The 22,594-nt window shown below is 38.3% G+C and overlaps 1 protein-coding gene across 3 annotated transcripts; it reads left to right on the forward strand.

Annotated features, from left to right (window-relative positions):
• The first annotated feature begins 1,195 nt into the window (after positions 1–1,195).
• Positions 1,196–22,249, forward strand: KYAT3 (kynurenine aminotransferase 3). 3 transcript variants are annotated; one of them, XM_064664794.1, is made up of 14 exons: positions 1,196–1,284; positions 5,258–5,358; positions 6,901–6,959; positions 8,163–8,307; positions 10,688–10,837; positions 11,943–12,029; positions 13,423–13,545; positions 13,636–13,756; positions 17,663–17,739; positions 18,174–18,263; positions 18,875–19,061; positions 20,061–20,134; positions 20,558–20,644; positions 22,027–22,249. In XM_064664794.1, exons 2-14 carry the CDS (start codon positions 5,260–5,262, stop codon positions 22,087–22,089), a joined length of 1,362 nt encoding a protein of 453 aa, XP_064520864.1. In that variant the 5' UTR covers positions 1,196–1,284; positions 5,258–5,259; the 3' UTR covers positions 22,090–22,249. The 3 variants fall into 3 exon arrangements, with proteins under 3 accessions (XP_064520864.1, XP_064520866.1, XP_064520865.1); XM_064664795.1 differs by lacking the exon at positions 1,196–1,284 and adding an exon at positions 1,397–1,532; XM_064664796.1 differs by lacking the exon at positions 5,258–5,358 and having other exon boundaries at positions 1,204–1,284.
• Positions 22,250–22,594: the final 345 nt, after the last annotated feature.

The following is a 22,594-nucleotide window of genomic DNA, read 5'->3' on the forward strand; positions in this document are numbered from 1 at the left end:
TAGTATCCACATTAAAAAAACCAGTGAAGACTTGCTATGGAAAACATTTTGTCATTGGCTTGTACAGTTCTTTCAAAAATACTTATCTGTATTACTGAATGTTTTTGAACAAGAAATGCATTTGACACATAATGTCATGCCAGACTCTGGTAAAATCTGATTGGTGGGTTCTTTCAGCTCTGCAGAGTCACAGTGTGACTTAGCATACAAAGTCAATTGGAGTTGTACAATCTTTCTCTTAAACTTCTGTACAGTGATGTTGATATTAAAGCAAATCAGTTTTGTAAAGATTTATAAAGGAAATGTAGGCTGCAGAAATATTTTAAATATATATATATATGTATTTCTAACTGAATCATTTAGTGATGTTGAGGTCCTGATTAAAGGGAACTTTTCTATTTACAGAGAGAGGAGGTCTCTGTCCCGGTTGTGAAGGGAAACCTTAAAAATGCAAATCCTGTGAGTTAGTGGAATACCTGAAGAAATCTGGAAAACTGAACTCTTTTTCTGATAAGTGGTCAGCTTAGGTATGAGATGATTGTTAATGATTTTGGCACTTTATTCCATCCAGAAAGACAGCCCAAAGAAGGTAACCAGTGAACCCAGTTTCATAGAATCATAGAATATGCTGAGTTGGAAGGGACCCATCAGGATCATTGAGTCCAACTCCTGGCCCTCTGCAGGGCACCCCAAAAATCACACCATGGGCCTGAGAGCATTGTCCAAATTCTTCTTGAACTCTGTCAGGCCTGATGCTGTGACCACTTCCCCGGGGAGCCTGTTCCAGTGCCCAACCACCCTTTGGGTGAAAAACGTTTTCCTGATATCCAAACTAAACCTCCCCTGACTCATATTCCTGCCATTTCCTGGTCACCAGAGTGAGGAATCAGTACTTGCCCCTCCACTTCCCTTCGTGAGGAAGTTGTACACTGCGATGAGGTCTCCCCTCAGTCTCCTCCAGGCTGAACAGAACAAGTGCCCTCAGCTGCTGTCCATAAGGCTTCCCATCCAGAACCTTCACCATCCCCACGGCCCTCCTTTGGGCGCTCTCTAATGGCTTAATGTCTTTCTTACATTGTGGTGCCCCAAACTACACACAATATCCAAGGCGAGGCCGCCCCAGAGCGGAACAATCACCTCCTTCCACCGGCTGAGGCCCCTCAGGGCCCACAGGGCGCACCGGGCGGGACGGGCGCTCTCCGCCCCTCGGACGGGCGGGGCGGGCGGCCCCGGCTCCGCCCCGGCGGGAGCGGTGTCGGCGGGCGGCGAGGCGGCCTCGGGGCGGTGAGTGAGCTGTGGCGGCGCCGGCCGGGGCGGAGGCGCTGCCTCGGGGCCTGTCCGTGCCTCGGGCCTGCGGGGGAGGCGCCCCGGGGCGGACGGGCCTGTCCCGCTCCCAGCCGGGGCCGCGGCTGTGGCCCCGCAGAGCGGCCGATGCCGGGCCCGGGGAACACCCCGGTGACCGCGGGCCTGTCGGTGAGGGCCGGGGGTCCTGGTGCCCGGCAGGTTCTGGCCTCTCCAGCTCTGTGCTGCAGGTTGGAAATACGCGTGGGTGGGAGCCTAAGTGCAGTATAGAATGGCTAAATGGTAAAGCTGCTCTGCGAGGGGGGAAAAAAGTAAACCTCCCCCCCACAACCTCATCACTCTCCTCAGTCCATACGGGAAAATTTATTTCTCTGCACGCAGTTTTCTCCTTTCCTTGTAGATTATGGGAGAAGAAAGGACAAAATGTTGGCTACTACGATAAATCTTTCACACAGAGCAGGTTTTACGTTCAGTGATTTGAAGTTCCTGAGAACAATGATTTTGGCAACTGTTCTTTTGGCTTGATAACTCATTTTATCACCTGTAGATGGTAAGGGAAAAAAGTTCCTTAGAGGCCTCCCATGGCAAGGTGGCACCTTTTTATCTCTAAAGCTTTCATCCTCTAGACAGTACGAAGAGACAGTCCTTCAAAGGCTTCACAGCCTTTGGCTGAGATGCATTTGGTCTTTAGTTTCAAAGGAGCAAAATTAAATAATTACAAAATTATAACCTTCCATAAAATGTCCTGGTGGTTCAGCTGCATCTGAGGTCAGGGTACTGTATGACCAGGAGGTTGGGCAGCTGTGAAGGGAGCATAACAGCCTACAACTCAGAGGTTGTATCTGTGCTGGAGCAGTTATAAAGCACAGCATGAGCTAAATGATTGTTAGTACACAGATGCATTCATATAGTTCCCATGACGAAGTCTAACTGTATCTTCCAGTCTAGTTCAAATCACCAAACCTGAGTTTAAACCAGATTAGCAACCAGAATATGTCTTCTTCCCATTCCCATTAAAAAACATTTACTGCACTGACGTTTCTGATAGCTTTCCTTGCTTCTCACTCCCCTAAAAATACAGAAAGCTGCAGTAGTAATTTGTTATCCTTTCTACCCTAATGTGTTAATTTTCCTGTTTTCTCTATGGGCATGTAAGCCTGAATTCCAGGTATGCTGAGTTAGAGCATGAATACTTCAGAGCACTGAAAATTAGAATGGGAGGAAAAGTATTCCCTACTGTTAATTTCTGAGTTTAACAGATATGAGTCTTGGCCAGAATGCTGGTGTCTGACTTCAAGATTGAAAAAAGAAACATTAATAGGATCAAGAAAGGAAAATACCTTTTCATTCCCCCACAAAGATCAGTGCATTTTCTGTGTTGGAAGAACTTTACCAGTTTTGAAGAGAGTTGAGACAGGGTTTGCATTGCTTCTGTAGCTGCCTGACACTGTGTAACTTTCCTGAGCTGGAATAAATGTTGCATCTTGATGAGAAAAACTTAGCTTAGGACATTATAAACCATCTCATTAATGTGTTTTACACATACTTGGTTGTTGCTGAAACACATACAGCAGTAATATTTAAGAGTGCACTCATCCTAAAAGTACCAGTGAATAATTCTTTTGAGCCTGTGATAGGTTTTAATATGTCATAGACAATTACAGAGGGAATGTATGAGTCTGGGCAAAAAAAGAGTAGGCCTTTCTTTCTTTCTTTTATTCTTTTTTTTTTTTTTTTTTGAGATCAATGTAGGAGAGTATCTGGTTATGTTAAGGAGGCCTTTCCCTTTACTCCCTAGAGTAGCTTAAGTGGAAATATTCAATTGCAGATGAGGGAAGAGGTATTTTGGAAATAAAAAGTCATGAAAGTATTTTAGATGAGGCTTTTTCATTTGATGGTCAGTAGTTGTCTCTGAGTGCTCTTGAGTCTGAACAAATGCTGTTCAGCATTCACTGGAAAAGTGTCACAAAGATTGAAACACAGTGGGAGAAATGTTACCTGCTAGTGCCTTTTCTTACTGAGGCTGCTCAGCAAAGTATTGTTTCCATTTTATGCTCCCCATAAAGTTTTCACAGTTCCTACATTTTGTGGTGTTAAAGGTGGATATATTTTTTCACTTCAGGTATTTTAGGTACTTGCAGAGATTGGCCACACCACAGTGATACAGGTCTGCTGTGGCTCATGCAATCCTGTGGTTTTGCATGACTGCCTTGTGTTGAATAATGGTTCACAAATACCACACTGCCTTTCAGTGCAGCCTGGCACTAATGCTGGAAATATTTACAGCTGTTAATAATTTTTCTAACAACACTTGCAAGTTAGTTTCGCATGTAAGGCTTGCAAGTTGTTTATTTAATTTTTCTATTCTCAATACGAAATGAAACAGGCAGAGATATACATGTTTGCCCCTCAGTGCTAACTAACTACTGCAAGCATTTGCAGCTGAAAGAGCAATGCTGCCTTTGGTCTCACCCTGGGGAATAGCACTATTATCACGGTCACATTTTAAGTTAGTGTCAGTATGTTACATAAGTAGTTTTTGTAAGGTTGCACAAGGAGAGAAATAGAGACCTTCATGATCTTTTTGATTTCACATAGTTATTATCAAAGATTATGGTGAATATGCTAAGTGGTTATATTAGAAGTAACTGAAAATGGATTTACAGGTCTTTTTAAAACAGATATGTTTCTTTTGTGTCTTTCAGAGTATCTGCAAACTAGTGTCAAAGATTTAGTTGCTGTTTACTTTTGTTAGTCCTCAGGCCAGCAGAGTTTCTTCTTGTAAAGGAACTACAATTGATTACTTGCAGATTGCTAAATGCAATGGGATTACATAGGTATTTTTGAAGGTCTGGTTGAGTTAGCTACAACTCAGTACTGTGTGAGAAAGACCCTAATTTCAGAATTGAGACTGAGTTAGTAGCACCTGGAACAAGACAAAGACAAAACCAGCATACTTTTAAAGCTTAAGTCATTCAATGAGACATCCTTAAAAGGGAGTGTTGATTGGCCTTTTCTATTAGTTTGTAAGTGTAAAGAACCCTTTTTTTTGTTCTCTTCCCCTTTTCAGATAGGAAAGTCTGGGTGGAGCAGGAGTTATCCTTTAATGAGTAAAGTTTGGAAAACAAAGTTAATAATTATACTGCTGTGGCTATGTGTTTCTCACATAGATCTGTGGGTTACATGCTTCTCTCTAACGTATTCCAGTCATTTTGATAATATCAAAAATGATAGTGTTAAAAATACATCCTGGAAGTAGTTGCTTGAAGTACCAGCTCTTACTTCTTTCTTTATAGTTGTTGATTAACAGGACATATATTCTCCAGTCAGTGAACGATCTATTACTCCACACAGAACTCCTTTTCTAGCTCTCTGTGTTCTGCTGTGGAAGATATTTGATGTTTGCCAAGTCAGCGTGGCAGAACTCGGTATAGCTACATAAAGTGTGTAGGCCTGCCTCTCTAGTGTGACTGGTGATCTTAATGATCCTGGTTTCAGCATACCTGATTTGAAACACTTGGAAATGGAGACCAATTTTAAAGATGTGTAATTTTTTAGAAATTAGGCTCTTTTTCTGTTCTGTCTGTATTGGCAACTGTAATATAAATTTTTATTACACAGACACATTTTCACAACAATTCTAATGGAGACTTTGAAGCTTGAATTTCATTTAGTCTTAATTATTATTCAAAGAAAAGAAGATCAGTGCTGACAAAGAAAGGAAACCTTCCTTTGAGATGACACTCAGAAACATTTTGCAGCCCTGTCAGTTAGAAAGTTTCATTGTCTATGGTTAGAACTGTGGCAAGATAATAATTTACTAGAGTTTACTTAATTGAAACAAAATCACTGGAGGGAAGAGGAGAGGCTCTTATCTTTTAAAATTGCTTAGTGATGTGTAGAAGCTCATTCCTAGAATCTGTAAGGTTTTTCAGGTCACTTATTTATTATGCAGAGATGTTTTTTGCTTCACGAAGCTTCTGTTGCCGTGGCACTAGAACATGCCAGCTACGAACAGATTTGCTTTCCAGATCCATCAAACATTCAGCCTCTGCAGTAAGTATTCCTTCAGCTTCGTAGAGAAAACTATTTCATGCAATATTTTAGAGATGCACTAATTTTGTGTCACGTAAATCAGCATGTAAAAAAAGATGTGTATGTGGCTGAGTCTAAGTAGTACCAGTGTTATTTGTCTTTTTGAAATACAGCCAAACATGTCATATTTAACAAAACATACACTGTAAAATTGGATTACTCTTCTAAACCATATGTGCATCTTTAAATATATACAGTACAGATTACCTAGTCAGAATTCTCTCTTAACTCCCTTTTGTTCTGTGTTAAGAAGTATGACTTCACCTGTCTAGTTATCTTTACAGTTTTCTTCATGAGGACAAATAAAAGGTGTCCTGTGTTGGATTCCTCTGGTGTTCTTGTCGTATCGATGAGGTCAGAATCAGATCTGTAGAGAAGACATGAGCAGAAAAGTATCTGTTTAATTTTAAAGCTTCCCATTCTTCAAATCACAATATATATGGTGTATTCATTACTATAAACAGCTTGAGTACAAAAGTGTACCTGCTGCATAATGTTTCTTCTACTGTGAGTCATTTCCATTGATTCAAAGTTGAAACTTGGAGTGTAATGGTAATGCTGACATTTTCTTCTCGGAGTATGGTGGGTAGAATATGGTTTTTGAATCTTTCAGACAATAACAGTAGCTGGTAGTGGTAAAAGGTGCTAAAACTCAGTTGTTTGACTCAAAGAAACAGGAGTGTCTGGGGTACTGAGGGTCTATGTGATTCCTATGTAATTTTTTCCCGGTATCAAGCTGGTTTACAAAAATAGATACGAGCTTGCACTTTTTTGTTTGCCCATAGAAATAAATCTGGTTTTCTTTTTCCTAAATTTCCTTTCTCTTTTTATCTTAAAAATAGCACAACTATCAGTAGGTTTTTCTCTGCCTCTACATAGACTAGTCGTTGAAAGTCTATTCTACAGGAGTCTTCCAATACCTTAATTTAAGGTCTGAATATACAGCAAAGACATGTTCTGTTGTGGGTTTTTAGTGCTTTGCGTAGATACTTTAAAGTTTTAAAAATCTGAATGAAAATAGCAAATGTCTTTGCTACTTTCCTCTTACCCATCAATTTAACAAATAAAATTACATTGCAAGTGCTTGCTTTCCAAGCTGGATTGAGCAGGAATTGGGCTAGAAATAGCACAGTCTTTAAGTTTTTAGCATATCATAGAAAAGAAAAAGAAAGTATGTACAGTATTTTTTTCTTTTTAGGACATCTATTAAAGCCCTTGAGCTAAATTATGCCCCTCCTCCATCCTTGCTAAAAGTTTAGTGGCTTTAGATAACGACGAATGAGAATTTAGGATATTTTTGTGTGTTTTCCTGTTAATCTGAATTCAAGCTATTATGGAAGCTTTAATGAAAGAACATGTCTATAATTTTGTGTAACTACTGAGTTCAGCTGGCAGTGGTGTAACTGAGAAAGCATGAAGGAGGGTTTGTCATGCAGAATCCAACAATATTGTACTTTGTCTTTCTTAACAAAACCCTTCTGTCTGTATATTTTGATCTTGCAGACAATGGCCTTCAGACACAAAAACACAAGACGAATTGAAGGCCTTGATAGCAATGTGTGGTGAGTAAAAGGAAAATATCTGCAAATTTCAGCAAATGTCTTTGGCGGATGTATTTCCTTTCCAAATTGATAATAAGGTACATGGCAGTTGCTATCTCTGCTGGAATAAATGTGATACCTGTTTAGAAGCAGTGAACGAAATTCAGTTAAAGGTGTGATTAATTGTTATTTTTGAGCTTTAAATATTAGGCTTAGACTTCTCTTCATCCAGTAAACCACATAAGACAAATATAACTCTTGGGCATGGTAGTTTAGCTGACTTTTAAATTTAACTGTTAATTCTGTTGGGTAATGTATTTCCATTACACTTGATTCGTGTTTACCAAATAAGTCAGATTTCTTTTTAAAGCCATTATACTTGTCTTTATAATTTAGTTCATTATTTTTAATACTTGTGTTTCTAGGTATTAAATTGGTCTTAAAACAATATTGCCATCACTAATAAATATGGAATTTTCTTAGGTGATAAAAACAGTATTATGGGCTTAGATTAGTTATATGTATATATGTATATGTGCACATATACACAAGGTATTTTGATAATTCAGCTTCCAGCTAATTTTTTTAGCAATGTGTTTTCATTTTTGACAGAACTGTTATGCTACGTGGAGGGGTTTTAGTTTAGTTTTGGGTTTTTTAAAGTCTTGTTAATATTTTGGTAGGGAGGAAAGAGTAAAATGTAAAACTGACTTGTGAAGGGAAGAAGGAAAAACTGTTCAAGAATCCTAACATTCATATCTGGCAGGCTACTAGGAACAGTTAATGAGCAGTCTAAAGCAGTCTGTTGCCTAAAATTAAAAAAAAAAAAAAAAAATATAGCACTCAGAGGTGTCTGAGTAGTTTAAATGGCACCTTCACTTGACAGAATTTAGCCTTGAAATCATTTAATGTGCCTGGTGTTCCATTTCTGCCTATATCCAGAGTAACTGTGTGTTTGTACATTTGAACATTTGAGCACAGTTCTGCTGGCAGAAAAGTTATTCTGTGGATGGAGAAAGTCAAATGTTTTCTTGGGTGCCCTGTGACCCCTGTGGTTACTTACCACTGTCCCAGCCCTCAGTTCTCCATGTGAACACTCTACTTAAACCCGTTTCCACTGCTGTGAGTTTGTCCAAGTGAAACACTTTTTTTTGCCTTTTAATCTTAAAAAATGAAAAGATAATTTTATTTATTATGTTAACTTTAAGATGTTTTTCGCTTTAGGGTTGAATTTACAAAAGTGGCAGCAGATCCCTCTATTGTTAATCTCGGTCAAGGCCTTCCTGACATATCCCCTCCCAGCTATGTGAAAGAGGAGCTGGCAAAGGCAGCAGCAGTTGACAGATTGAACCAGTACACACGAGGCTTTGTAAGTATTGTGGAACTGAAGGACCCAAGTTCAGTGGAGAATGTGCCACAGGGGAAAAAAATTGACTTTGCTTTAAATTGGTTTTTATCTGTAGATTGCACTGTTACGTTCCAAACTAAGTTGATCCAGTAGCCTTATCTGTTATTAGTGAACTTCCTCTGTGTAGGCTTCTTCAAGGCAAATCCCTCAGCTAGAGCAAAATGGTGGAGCACATCTGGGATAGACTGTCTCTGAAGAGTGAATTCACAGTTTAAAGAGTGCAGATGATACATTTTACATTTACCTCTGTAAACATAAATCAGACAGTATAATGGTAGAATGAGAGAGTAGCACTTGGGACAGACTCTACAGTGAAGAAAAGATTGACCCATAGCATTTAGTAGATTTCACTGGAGACTAGGAAGGGATGAAAAGAGTAAGTTTTTGCCCCCTGGAAGATAGTCACTACCCATTCTGGAAGTTGGCTTGTAGAGTTTATGTCTTGAGCTGGGTGTGAGTGTATGGCATTTATGATTGTCCAAGGCAGGATATTCCAGTGGCTATTACTGTTTTACTATGACCACTTCATCATTTGGTTTGCCTATCTTTTATTTTGTGGTAAAGATAGACTATATTGCCCAATTGAGAATTGTGTGTCAGGATTGCTGCAAGACCCTAAGGCATCTATTTAATATTTTTCTAGATGACCATGTTATACAACAGGGATATAAAAGCATCTTACAGACTGGTAAGCCAGAAATTGTGTTGGTAGTCATGGCATCACTGTGTACATATTCCAAGATAACTTTTTGACTATTCTCTAAGAAGTTGATGGGGAGCAGCAGTGGCCAGCAGTTCCCTGAAGGACAAGCTATCACAGTGAGCAGGGCAGAGGTCTCACCAGGCAGGGCCCAGTCCCACAGTACCTGAGCAAGGCAGGCCCAGAGATGGTGGCTGAGGTCACGAGACAAGCTTGTGGTGGTGAGGTGGACCTGAGAGCAAGCCAGGAATTCAATCCACAGTTCAGGCCCAGCAATGCTAACCACGGATAGACATAACCCAGTGATCACTTTACCAGCTCATAAGAAGAGAATTAACTCTATCCCAGCTGAAACCAGGCCAAGTCTACCTTCTGAGGAAGATTCACAGACTGATTCTCTAAAACTGTTTGCGAATCAAGCATAAATATAATTTCCTAATGCATGCAATTATTCAGTATTTACTTTTATCACTTTGTTCTTTATATCCAAATGGTTTGATAATTCCCATGATAATTATGAATATTATACTGTAATAGTACTTAAAGAGGAATTTTTACGAGTATTCCCATCTTCAGCCTTTGTACTTTGTCTGCAAACTTCTACACTTCTAAGGTTTTTGAGCACAAGTGTTTGTGGTAGCAGAGGTGGGAGGGATGAGAATGAATGATCTCTATCCATCTGATAATTGAGCTCTCATTGACTGTAGGGCTGTGGCCTAATGTGATTTGGGTGCTGTAGCATTCCTGTCTTGCCATGACACGGCAAGAAATGGCTGTCACTTGAATCAGCAATGACTTGTAAGCTTAATTTATGGTAATGTTTTTGTTTACAGAAAGGTTTATGATTTAATGCCTTGTCTATAGAGGTATAATGTTCAGTATTTTAGAGGATTTTTGTTACGTAGTTGTGTTTTCCCAAGGAGCTGTTTTCTATTTCTACCAAGTATCCCAAAAGAAAAAAGATTTTTACAGCAGGAATTCTGCAGTTTTTCTGAGTAAACAACATTGTGTCTTCTTATTTCCATGTTGTATATGATCTTTGTTGCATGTTTATTTTCTTGTTCTTTGCACATTTTGAGAAGAGTGTGTTAACTGCTGTGTCCCGTGAGGGGACACAAATGGTGAATAGTGCTCTGAGATTTGGGATGTGACTATATGAATCATTATTCTGATTACAAGTCCTGTTTATTAGCAGTATAGAAACAGAATAAAAATATTTCCCTTGCACCAAATACTTTTTAGTTGAAAGATAAGGAAGAAAACAGAGGGAGCTGAAAGAGACTCAAAAGGAGGGTGAGGGTGAATTGGTGTCAGAGTATTCCCTTCTCTCCTCCTGTCTCTTGTCCTAGCTCTGGTATAGGCTACCTGGTGCTCCTCTGAGGTGTGATAATACGGCAGAAATTAAAAACCACCAGATAGAAAAAGAATTTCCTAGTAGATACAAATAAATTGAAAGCACTCTTTCCTAATGTGCAAAAAGCTTAAAACATGCTACCTGCTAACAGCCATTAACACTGAGGGCTTATGTCATATTTTTCTATTTCAAAATGTACTATTTTGCTATATGTGGAAAACCCCCAAAGACAGGCTTTGTACATTGTTGGAACACAGCAATCAGTTACATTTGTTTGCTTTGAACAGGGACATCCATCGCTGGTGAAAGCCTTGTCTCAAGTGTACGAGAGAGTTTGTGGAAGAAAGATTGATCCTCTCACAGATATCCTGGTGACCGTGGGAGCTTATGGATCTCTCTTTAGTACAATACAGGCATTAATAGAAGAGGGAGATGAAGTAAGTTTTTACTGGAAATATTCACATATACTTGCAGAAATGAGAATTTTCCTGTTTTCTTATTTGTCCACTTTTAAATATAAGTTAATGTTGGGGCTTCTTTCTATCTCCATTAGTTTGATTTGTTGCAGTTGTGCACCTGACTTATGGTTTCAGAAGCTGTGATTAAGAGCATATCTTTTGGATGTCTACCTATCATTCACCAACATACAAAGACCTTTCTTTCATACTTATGGTACCTGTAGCAGTTTCTTTATCACTGTTACTGTTAAGTGACACAGTACACACTGATTTCTTCTTACTTGAGAAAGCAACTGGGCTGTTGTCTGCAACAGAGGACTAAGGGTGGTGCAAAGAAGTGTTGATGTTTGAATGACCTTTAGGTACCATATTCTGTTTTGGACCATTGCATGGTGGCAGCACAGGTAGCAGAAAAGTCCTTCAGAGAAAGGATTGTTAGTTTACTGTACTAGCTGTGATGAGTCATCCCTTCATCATTACTGATGTCTGCCTTTTTGACAACGATACTAGAAGTCATTTTACTGAAATATTTCTATATATAGCGGACAAAACCTTTTTGTGTTGTCACGCATTTTGCTTTCAGTGTTTTGTTTGTTTTGCTTCTATATATTGCATTCTCATCTGTATCTTCCTCTTCTGTTGCTGAGGATAAAATCTGAGGACTTAAGCTGTTCTTCTGAGATTTCTAGATACTTGGAAATCTTGGCATTTTATGGACAGAATTAGGGCAGCTGTGCTGTGGTTCAACAGTTTGCTGTCATTATCTACCATTTTTGCATCTCTGCCTTGCACCTTCAAATCTATGTATAGGACATAAATTGTAATATTGTAACTTAATAGTTGTAGTGTATAACTATAGATGAACAGCCTGTGTGTATTGTCAAAAATGAGTAGTGCTTATCATACTCAGCCTGGTGGCATTGTAGTGTGATGCTCTAAAAGGAGGAATGTTCTGCAGTGTTGTATCATTATATCTGGAGCACCAGAAGCATTAACAAGTTATACCACCAAAGTAAATCTGCAAATATGATGGCATCATGCATGGTTAATTCTCTGTTTCTAATACTGATTGTTGTCATTTCAGGTAATAATAATAGAGCCATTTTATGACTGTTATGAGCCAATGGTAAGGATGGCGGGTGCAAAGCCTGTTTTTATCCCACTGAGATGTGTGAGTAGCTTTTTAAAAATTATTTATCATATGAAGTTTTTCATCTGTACTCAATACAGTTTGATGAACACCTTCTATGAGATGCTTTTCTGTATAGTTTTTTGTAACATCCAATTACATAAAAATGGGATGGATGAGTGTAAGTCTGAGACAATGATAGTCCAAAGCAGATAGAATATTTTATTAGTGTTGGAGAAGGTGCAACAGTGTTTCTCATTTGCTTTAATTTGGGCATTCTGAAAGCTGATTAAAATTGCTTTTTTCAGTTTTCAGTGCAAATAATGGAAGGGGATCACATATCAGTGCTATTTCTGTATCTGTTGGTTTTCAGATGATTTGATTTCTGATCCCTTCAGCAACTCCTACAATGACAGAATACAGTTACTTTTCCAAAATCTGCTTGCTAAATAAGGACTGATCGTGCAGTACACATACTTGCTATATATACAAGGATTATTGTTTTGTTTATTGTTAAAAAGGACTAATTTTGCTATGGGTTAATTGTCAAATTGGTACTGCTGGCATTCTGCTGGCAGCTTGCAAGGATTGTTCTGGATGCAAAGTGTTGATCCTGTTACCATTGCCTTGTGCAACTGGTAGCTTTGCATGGGAAGGGCTCTTTAGGTAGGACTGCTGAATGAACTCACTGAAATCAGAACAACACAGAGGGACAGAACCTCCACAGCTGCAGTGGGAGTAGGTGAGACTGTTCCTCTGGATGCCCTCCTTCTAGGGATGTTTTGAATGACAGCGTTCCTCCAAGTATTTTCTGTTTCACACCCTTGTTTTTGGTCTGACTCACTCCCAGTCATGTGTAGGTGTCAGAAAGTTAGTGTGGCCATGCTCTGTGTTCTCCATAGCAACTGGCCCAAACTTCTGTTACCCTTGTGTAATACCACAGGGACACTTGTATTGTGTAGCATATGAATCCAGAGCCTCAGTGGTGCAGATTTTTAATTCCTTGTCTATTTTCATATGTTCAAGGAGGAGGAAGAGATCTTGAATCCCTTCTGTGGTGATGTTCCCAGTCAGGCATGCACACACTTGCTCTAGTATTTGGCAAGGCTGTAAACACTCCTGCCATGTGACAGGGCTTTCTGCAGCACACGCTGTAATGATCCTCAGGTGTACAGCAACATCCTGGAAACCAGTTCCTGCAGAGGCTTTAAGACAGACATTGGCCAGGAGAAGACAGCCACTGTCATAATAATTTGTCTTGCTATTAGGCCTCCCTGCCTGTTCCTAGAACTGCCTTCTCCCAGGGGAGCAGAACAGAGTGGATAGGTTGTCAAGTATTGTTATGGAAGTGTCTGAGGGTGATAAGTTAGGCATCTCTCTTTAGGCTGTTGTATTGAAGTAATGCATACATTTATTGTTTGTTTTGTTTTTTTAGAAAAATAATGGAAACTCTGCATCTAGTGCTGATTGGGTCTTGGATCCTGCTGAACTTGCAAATAAATTTAATTCCAAAACAAAAGCAATTATTCTGAATACCCCACACAACCCTATAGGCAAGGTAAGAGTCCTGCTTTGACACTACTATAATTTCAAAGAATGCCTTAAATACTATAATTAATGCATTGTCCCCTACTTTTTTGTATCCCAGGTGTTTACCCAGGAAGAACTTCAAGTAATAGCTGATCTGTGTATTAAACATGATACCCTGTGCATCAGCGATGAGGTGTATGAATGGCTGGTGTATAAAGGGAATAAACACATTAAAATAGGTACTGATTTTTTGTGGTATCTTAGAATTGGTTGTGGAATGATGCTGTAAGCTTGCCTCTCAGAGATAATGCTTGCTGGAAGGAGCTCAAACTTCAAGCTTTGACTATTTAGCAATGTTTAGAGTGTAAGGAGGAGAGCCCCTCTCTTTTCTGAAAAGTGTTTTAAAGAATAATTTCCAAATAGAATTTTCAACTGACTTTGGAGCAGACATGCATAGAAACCAGTGGGATTGATGCTCATAAGTCATTTATGATCATATGAATATCCCATCCTTATTTGGTTCCTTTGTGGGCCATGACAAGTATAGCTTCTGTTACAGTATGTGTATTGGACTGTGCTTTGCTAAAGGACTAATAGAAGGAACAGGGATTAGAACTTCCTTCTCAAAGTATTGCAGAGATAATCAATGAGGGAGATGGATAATGAGGAATACAATCAGTTTTACTCCACTAGTTATAAAAATTAAAAAGCAGTATAAAGGTCAGTGTGGAGATAGTGCATGAGCAGTGTCCCTCCAAAGTGCAGAGACATTGGACATTGTATTCAGTCCAAATAATGGACACTGGATTCAGTGAACTAAGTCACTGCAAGTGCAGTGTGAAAGCATGTTAAAGTTTTCAGGCAGAGTTGCTACAGGGGTGAAGCACTATTGCAAGAATAAGCCAGAAAAACAAACATGATGTAATGTCCCTGTCCCTCTTGTTTTATTTCTTGATCCCAGTTTTACTGAATCTAGTGGAATCACTCCCACTGTCTCAGAAAATTTAATTTAGTGCAGGGTACTGAACTCCTTCCCCAGTTCCATAATGCTACAGCTAAGCATTTATGTAAGTGTTAGTGTGGTGGTCTTAGTTTGGCTCTCCTGATGTATTTGAGCTGGCTAAAGTCCAAAATTTGTTTCTGATGGTAGCATCTTGCATGAACTGTCTGTTAAGATGTAGTTACTGTCGTTATGAAGGCACATTTCAGTCGTGTGCAGTAGAGGCATCTAGTTGAGAATAAACAATGAAATCAAGACATATAAATATAAAATTAGACAAGAAAAAGCTTAACTTTTTTCCTGGCTTTGCCACTGGTTGAATGCTGAATAACTTTGCTTCTGTGCTTCAATTCCATATTTGCAGAGTGGCAATAAAAAAACTTTCAATTAATGGGGGCTAAATCATTGTAAAACCAGAATCTTGTAAATAATAAAAAGGAAATTGTATCTAAATGACCTTGCAATACTTATTAGCTCAGCCTCACAGTTGCTGACAGTACATTGATTGTACTGGTCATGCATAGGCTATGAGTCTGTTTTGAGAGTGACCTAATTCCATGGCTGCTGTGGTTGCCTTAATAGTGATACCTTCTCAAAAACCTTAAGATATGGAAAAAGGGGAACATTTTGGGTACATTCATGTGATAGTAATTTGAGTCACTGCATCCTAGCAAGTTAGCACAGTAACTGATCATATGTCCCAGTTGCAAAGTAAAATCAGTTAAATTAAAGCTTTCTTTGTGAGTTTAGCAGGTATTTAGTGCAAATAGCTGTCCTCAGAACCAAAATCTCTGTGGGTGGTATAAGGTAATCCATTTTGGTTTGCAAAAGCAGCAGGTCCAAACACTCATGTTGTCAGTCACACTTTGTCTTAGTGGACAGGTGATGGATTCTTAAGAGGCAGTAACTCCACTGTTGTTGGCATCAGTATTGTCATCTAATGCTTCAAACCAAAACATGTTCCAGTTGAACAAAGGATATTCTGTAGATCAGCATAAAATATAAAAGTACTGTCTAATGAAAAGGCAAGTTAAAGCCTGGGAAGTTGGCCAACTAGGTTTAGGTGCATATTTTCTAACAGATCCCATGATATCATCTTCAACTTTAGTGTTAAAAGTAGTATAAAACTTTCAGGGTAACACTGTAAACAATAACATTATTTCAGTAAAAGAAATAAGGTCTGCTCTTTTTTAACCTAAGTTGATTAGATTAATTATTTAAGTCTACAGAAAATAATACAATAAAAATAAGTGTGTTATTTCACTATTTATAAACTCCCATGTTTCCATATTAACCTTTACATATTCCATTGAATGCAGTGACACTTTTTTGTGGGAGATACAAATGGATATTGCATCAATTTACATGTTCTAATGGTGGTTCCTTAATACAATTTAACAGGGGTTGCTAGCCACAGGTCATAAAATTAATACAGTCTTTGTGCTGTCACTGAAGCAGTTTTCTGTAGCATAGAGCACGTCATCATGTTTCTCATCATCTGACTCTGAATAATGATTAGGGTTGCACTGGCAGATTTAGAGATTGCATCTCATAACTGAGGATTCTGAACAAGCCTCTGAACAAGCTGAGTGCCATCCCAGGTAACAGGCTTCTTATATGTGTTAGTTTGCACTTCATTAGTTTTTAAATTGTAGTCAGACTTGGTTGTAGTGTATATGATGTCCTATATAGTTACCATATGGCATAGAGACTTTCCCTCTCTATTTAAAACTTGTAAAAGCTTCTTTCCCTGTGCCCTTGTGCTGCTGCTGTTGTTTGAAATGCTGTTACAGTCTGTCTCCAAGGCTGAATACCTATGACTGTGTGGCAAAACAGTGTCGCTAGAGGCCATTAGTTTTGAAAGCCAATTATTTTTGCAGCCTGTGAGAGCTAGTTTGGGTGCCTTTAGGAAGTGATGTGTACTCTTGGTCGAGCTAGCTAGAAGATGCATCTGTTCATATTGCCTTTTTTGTTCTCAGGGTCACAGAGCAGTAAAGTCAATATGGGTGGACTAATAGGAATATCAATTTTTTTCATGCTGTTTGGTTTCTCTTCTTGGCAAGTTTGCTCAAAAAATTACAATACGTGTTTTCAAATAACTGTAAAGACTTATACCATGTCTAATGCAGATAACTGCTGCAAAAACTTCAGTGTGAAATACTGTGGTTTAATTTGGAAAATCTTTGTTTGTTGGTCTCCCTAGAGAGGGGATTTAACAACTGACAGGTTCACTGGTAGCGGTTCTAGTATACAAATGAGGTGAAGATGGATGTTGGTGACCACTGCAATTGCAACCTTGTCTAACACAAAGTCTAACTTTGTGTCTCAGACTTAAGTGTGTCTTGATTTATCTGTTTCTGTTGAAAATTACTTAAGTTAAAGAGTCCAAATAGCCCTTCCAGAAGCAATATACAGAAAAAAAATTGCAAACTACAGGAAGAGACCTTTACTCTGTCATCTCCTTGGAAAGGAAACAAAGGATTTTAGTCTCCTATCAGACAGAACTGCAGAAACAGAGACAGGCCTCCATGCCTCCCTTAATCCTTGCAGACATCTTTAGCTAACTGCTACTGTCAGTCAGTTCCAAGCCTGTTCAAATTATATAACACAGCATAGTTTATTTACTCACTCTGCTAGTTTGGTTCTGGGTTAGAAGTCTTAGTAATTATTTTCTTTTTCTGATGTCTAAGACAGCCAGTGACATTGACCTGGACAATTCTGTTAAAGTGGGTTGCAGTGCCCGAGTTAATGTTGTGCATAGTGCTGTTGTCAGGCATCAGAAATAATGCTGTCCTCAGGTGAATGGGTAGCCACTTCATAGATCATATCTTTCTTATGAATAATTATGCATTTTTGCTGAGGAGAACTAACATGTAGTTTTAAAACTGTGCCTCTTATTTTCTGCCTCTTTTATCACCTTCCATTAATCCTTACCTCCTTTTCATGCTAAAAAGCATTGGCCCATATATCCTTTCTCATTTGTTACAATTGCTGAAATTTTAGAATATTCTCGTTGCTTGCTTTTAAGATGGTGCAATGATATATGAACACACAGCTCTGAGCTAGGGCAGTACTACAGTAATTCTTTGGATTACATGGCATGGGTGAGTTCACCTGTACCAAATTAATTTTGTTTTATATACAGCTACCTTGCCAGGGATGTGGGAAAGAACAGTAACTATAGGAAGTGCTGGGAAAACTTACAGTGTAACTGGCTGGAAGGTAAGAAGGCTCAATATAAAAGACTTCAGTTATATAAATAACAGAATGCATTTATTACACTAAAAAAGCCTCTGTTTTTATGACTTGTGTTTTGGAAGCTTCTGGCAAATCTCCATGTCTCCAAAACAGGACAATATCATTCAGTTGGAGCAATTACCTGTCTTTAACACCCATGTTGTAATTATCTTCTTGTCTCTGGACTGATGTGCGCCCGTGAGGAAACAAATACTAAAAACCCACTACATTATGATTTGTTCAAAACCAGTCAAGCTTCTTGGATATTATGATATTTTAGTTTCCCAGTTTTGTGGTGATATGGTATGTTTTGAAATGGCTCATATTTCTGTAAAATATTTTGCTTAAAATGAAAAACTTGAGACACTGGCTAATTTTAATTATTTTTTAATTTTATTATGCTTGCTTTCCTCCTTTAGCTTGGTTGGTCCATTGGCCCTGAAAACCTGATAAGGCATTTGCAAGTTGTTCACCAAAATACACTGTATACTTGCCCAACTCCATTACAGGTATGTATTGATGGGGCAGAGGAGGTTGTTTTCTGGTGTAGGAAAGCTGTTGGCCTCACTGTAATAAAACAGTAATCACAACAATGAATCTTTAGTTTTTGAAATGTTAAATGGAATGTAAGAAGAGGAAATAAATTTGATCTGCTCACCAGACATTAAAAAAAAAGATCAGTCTTGCAGATTCTTTCTTTTTTCACTTCCATAAAACTGACAATCTTAGCGATTTCCTAGCAAATACAAATAAAAGTTGTTACAACAAGGTCTTGTTTTACTGAGCATTATCTCTGTCTACTAGTTTCTAGTACTTTATGATGCATTATTATCAATAATTTAAATTTAGCTTCAATTCAGATTGTAAACCCTTGTGTCAAAGACTGTGACTTCCATACACGATTAGTGCCTAGCAAAAGATTGGGTGCTTTGGGTGTTGCCACAGCACAAAGTAACAAGCAAATTACAGACTTGGATGTAGCTTGTGTAATTTGTGTGCTGATTTGCTTAATGAGGGCCAGGATTGAATAAAAATCCACGTGATTTCAGTAAGAAGTGTGTGAGTGTCTGTGAGTTTACTGACTGTTCATGAGTACTTTGAACATTGATTATGTTTCCAGGAGGCTTTGGCACAAGCATTTTGGATAGACTATAAGCGCATGGATGACCCAGACTGCTATTTTTACTCCCTGTCTCGAGAGCTGGAAAGCAAGCGTGATCGGATGGCTCGACTGCTTAGAGAAGCTGGACTAAAGCCTGTCATTCCAGATGGAGGATACTTTATGATTGTTGATGTTTCCACATTAAGTTAGTATAAAGTTTATTAAAATGGGTGTGGAAAGTAACTATAGTTAATCTGAAAATGCAACTTTCATTTTAAACTGTATTCTCATTTCATGTTTGCATAACGTTGTCAGAAGTACTCGCTGGGACTGAAATTTTCTGTTTGACCTCAGTGTGTAAGGTAGACTTTATGAGCTTCAGCAAAGCCTTTATGATCCTAACTACTGTTGGTGTTTTGCAAAACTTTGTCAAGTTTTTAGAGAGGATAAAAGAGGCGGATAAACATTTCTGTTTTCAAAAGATATATGATTATGAGAATGTTTGAGAGCCTTGCACCTTCAGTTCATACCATTTGTACTTTTTTCTTTCTGGTCGTTTTTTGTTGGTATCTTTGTTTTTCTTAATCCGAAGTCATACCCTGAAGGCTCTTTGAGGCATTCTGATTTCTGAAGTGTAAAAGGCTACCAAAATTTACAAAACCTTTTGGAAATTCAGGTTATGGCAACTTTGGAGGAAGAATTCCCACAGGGGAACATTTTCTAGTTCCGCATTTTTCCCAGCTGATCTTAATGGCACTTTTTATTCAGTGAGAAATGTTTAAACACAGCTGGACCTCACAACTTTACCATGTGACAGAAAGTTTTAGGTACTCCAGTTTCAGAGATGAGAAGATTGCAGTTGCAGGGATTATTGCAGTCCCTGCAATAAGTGCCCCCTTCAGTACCCTTCACAGCCCTGATTCCTCAATAACCCAGGCTTCAAGACTTCTTGGCATACTGCATGGCTTTCTTCCAAGCTACATGTCTGAATTTGCTTTGGATGGAAAGCAAGTGCTCAGGTCAGAATGGAAAGGTTCAATCTGTTGGCCCATTTTAATTGTTATAATTTAGAAATTATATATGAAAATGAAAGCATATATCTTTATTCTTAAATATTAACTATAATAAAATGCTGTTAATGAATGCTTTCCCAGTGGAGTCTAGGAAATCTTGCAACATATTTGTTTCAAATTTATTTTTTTAGATGTGGATCTCTCTGGTGTAGATGAGAAACAACCTTATGATTATAAATTTGTTAGATGGATGATAGCATCTAAGGTAAGAGTCATACTCTGGTTTTAGAATTGCTTTTCTATTGAAAGCAAGAGCAGTGCAACTTAGTTATTAAATAGTGTAGTAGAGATGTTCCATTCAAAATATTATTTGGTGTTGCTGTTAATTATGTGACTAAAATATTGCTAAATATGCTGAAAATGTACCCTGTAGGTCTGTGTTACACCTCAGCACTTTTCTTTCGGCATGTTTAAATGTTTGTTGAATAGAAGTACCTTTGAAATGTTTTGCCTAAGAAAAGTAATTTGAGTTTAGAAAGGCCTAGCTTGTGCATACAAAACCAAACCTTATCTTCCCATCACGTGTTGTGAGGGAGAGTTCTAGAAATGGAATAGTAAAATCATCATGCTTAAAACAGATTTTTAACACATATAAATAAGCAAATGCTATTTCTATTTTATGTTTCAGAAGCTGTCAGCAATTCCTCTTTCAGCATTCTGTGGTCCTGAAACAAAGAAACAGTTTGAAAAATATATACGTTTTTGCTTCATTAAGGTAAATTTATGTCCTGAAAATCAATGCAGTGCAGAAATCTGCAAAAGACTGACTGTAACATTTTTCCCAGGATCTCTTGAGTTGAATGTTTTTAGGAACAGAAAGTTAGCTTGATGTAAAATTCAGCACAAAGTAGCTTCAACTGTCTTTTTGCTGAGGGACGTTTCACCATGAATGTGGGTGGCATGGCTAAGAAGGGGAACTGGCAGAAAGCAACTGGATGGGTAACCATTTTTTATCTTACTGTACTGATTTTTAAAAACATTCTTGACCAGTGGTGACAGTGAAAATTAATGAGATGGGTAAACTATCAACGTGATTTCTATAATCCAGAGCAGAGATTACCTGGACAGCAGAGTGGTATGCCTCATGCCCATGCAGTGTCCAGCAGAAAAACAGTAAAGAAGTCACCTTCAAGTTTAGCTCACTTGCTTGAAAATACTCAGGGTTTCACACAAGCTCCAAATTACAAAAGAAAACATGTTTTTTTGTGAATTAGCTAATTTTTGCCATTTTGTGAACACCTCCTTTATATATTTTCTTTGCCCTGTTGAGTCTGTTCTTGAAAAGACTGAAAGACTTTGGGGACAGGTAGGTAAGCTTTGATAAGTCCAAAGCCCTGAGATGTTTCCCAGTTGTTCTGTAGCAGAGTCAGCATATGGAACATGTGCAAATCCTTAACTGTTCTGTGTAAAGATCAGAGCTTTAGCTGAACTAGTAATGAAGGGGAGTTTCCCCTTGTGTTGCTTAGTTCTTTTGATGAGGTGTAAAGTCTTTGGTATAAACTCAGCCACTAACAACCAGGATGAAACTTGCTGCTTGTAAATGTGGCTTGTCTGCAATGAGCAGCACTAATAATTTTGGACTAATCAAGTTGGACAACCTGTATGACTCACCAGGTTGTAGCCAAGCCACACAAATGGCTGATGGATAGATTACCCATATTTGGGGGGATTATTTTTAAGTGGTTCACAGCATAACATGGTTGCATGGAGATTAAAAAATCCCCACTGCACACATAGGGATTAGGAAGGTATAGAGACAAGCCAGCATGTCTCCAAAACAGAGCTGCCAAGTTACATCACTGCATTAATGCCAAGCATTTATATAAGTATTGCTTTCATTAAATGTGATAGTATAAATGCTGAGAAAATGTGTTATCTTTTAAATATATATAATAAATATTTTCAAGGAATCAGCACTGAATTCTTTGTGCAGTCCAGATTTGCAGCTAATAACTTAGGGAAAAACTGGCTGACACAATATTTACAGGATGTGAGTGAAACTGCCGAAGACTGATTTGGGATGATATAATCATGACTGCCTCTCTCTTCAAGAACTCCACACTTGCAGTAATAGTGCCACTGTTCCTTGTTTTGCAGAAAGACAGCACACTAGATGCAGCTGAAGTGATTCTGAAGAACTGGAATAAGCAGACAGGCTGATTTTTCTTATTAACTCTTCCATATGGTATAATTATCTAGTAGGGGAGTTTTATTGGAAATTTAAGAACAAATTACTTAATACAGTACAGAATTAATATGACACTGGAAATAACTTTTTGCTGCCACCTGCTGAGGAATTAAAACAATGATTTACCTAAAATGTGTGTAATGCAACTCAGAGGTTATTTTCAGTCTTTTCAAAATAATTTACTTTTTTCCTAAAAAAAATCAAATCTATGGGGTTCACTTCTTTTATTGAAAGAAAAAATTGGTAGGACTCTGTGTAAAATAAATAGATGATATAGGTATTTTAAAGCTTACAAGAAAAAAGTAGGAGGTGTTTTTTTTATGAGATAGTATAGGAACTAAAAAGAGAGACTTAGAAACATCATGGTTTGTGAAACCAAATAACCTGCAGTAGAGGAAGATTAAGACATGCCTCATGTTAGATAATTGCAGTGACTTTCCACATACCTGCCTACCTACCTTGTCTGTGCACAAATTG

Source organism: Pseudopipra pipra, chromosome 9 (genome assembly GCF_036250125.1).
Source record: "Pseudopipra pipra isolate bDixPip1 chromosome 9, bDixPip1.hap1, whole genome shotgun sequence".
In the NCBI taxonomy this organism is placed as follows: Eukaryota; Metazoa; Chordata; class Aves; order Passeriformes; family Pipridae; genus Pseudopipra; species Pseudopipra pipra.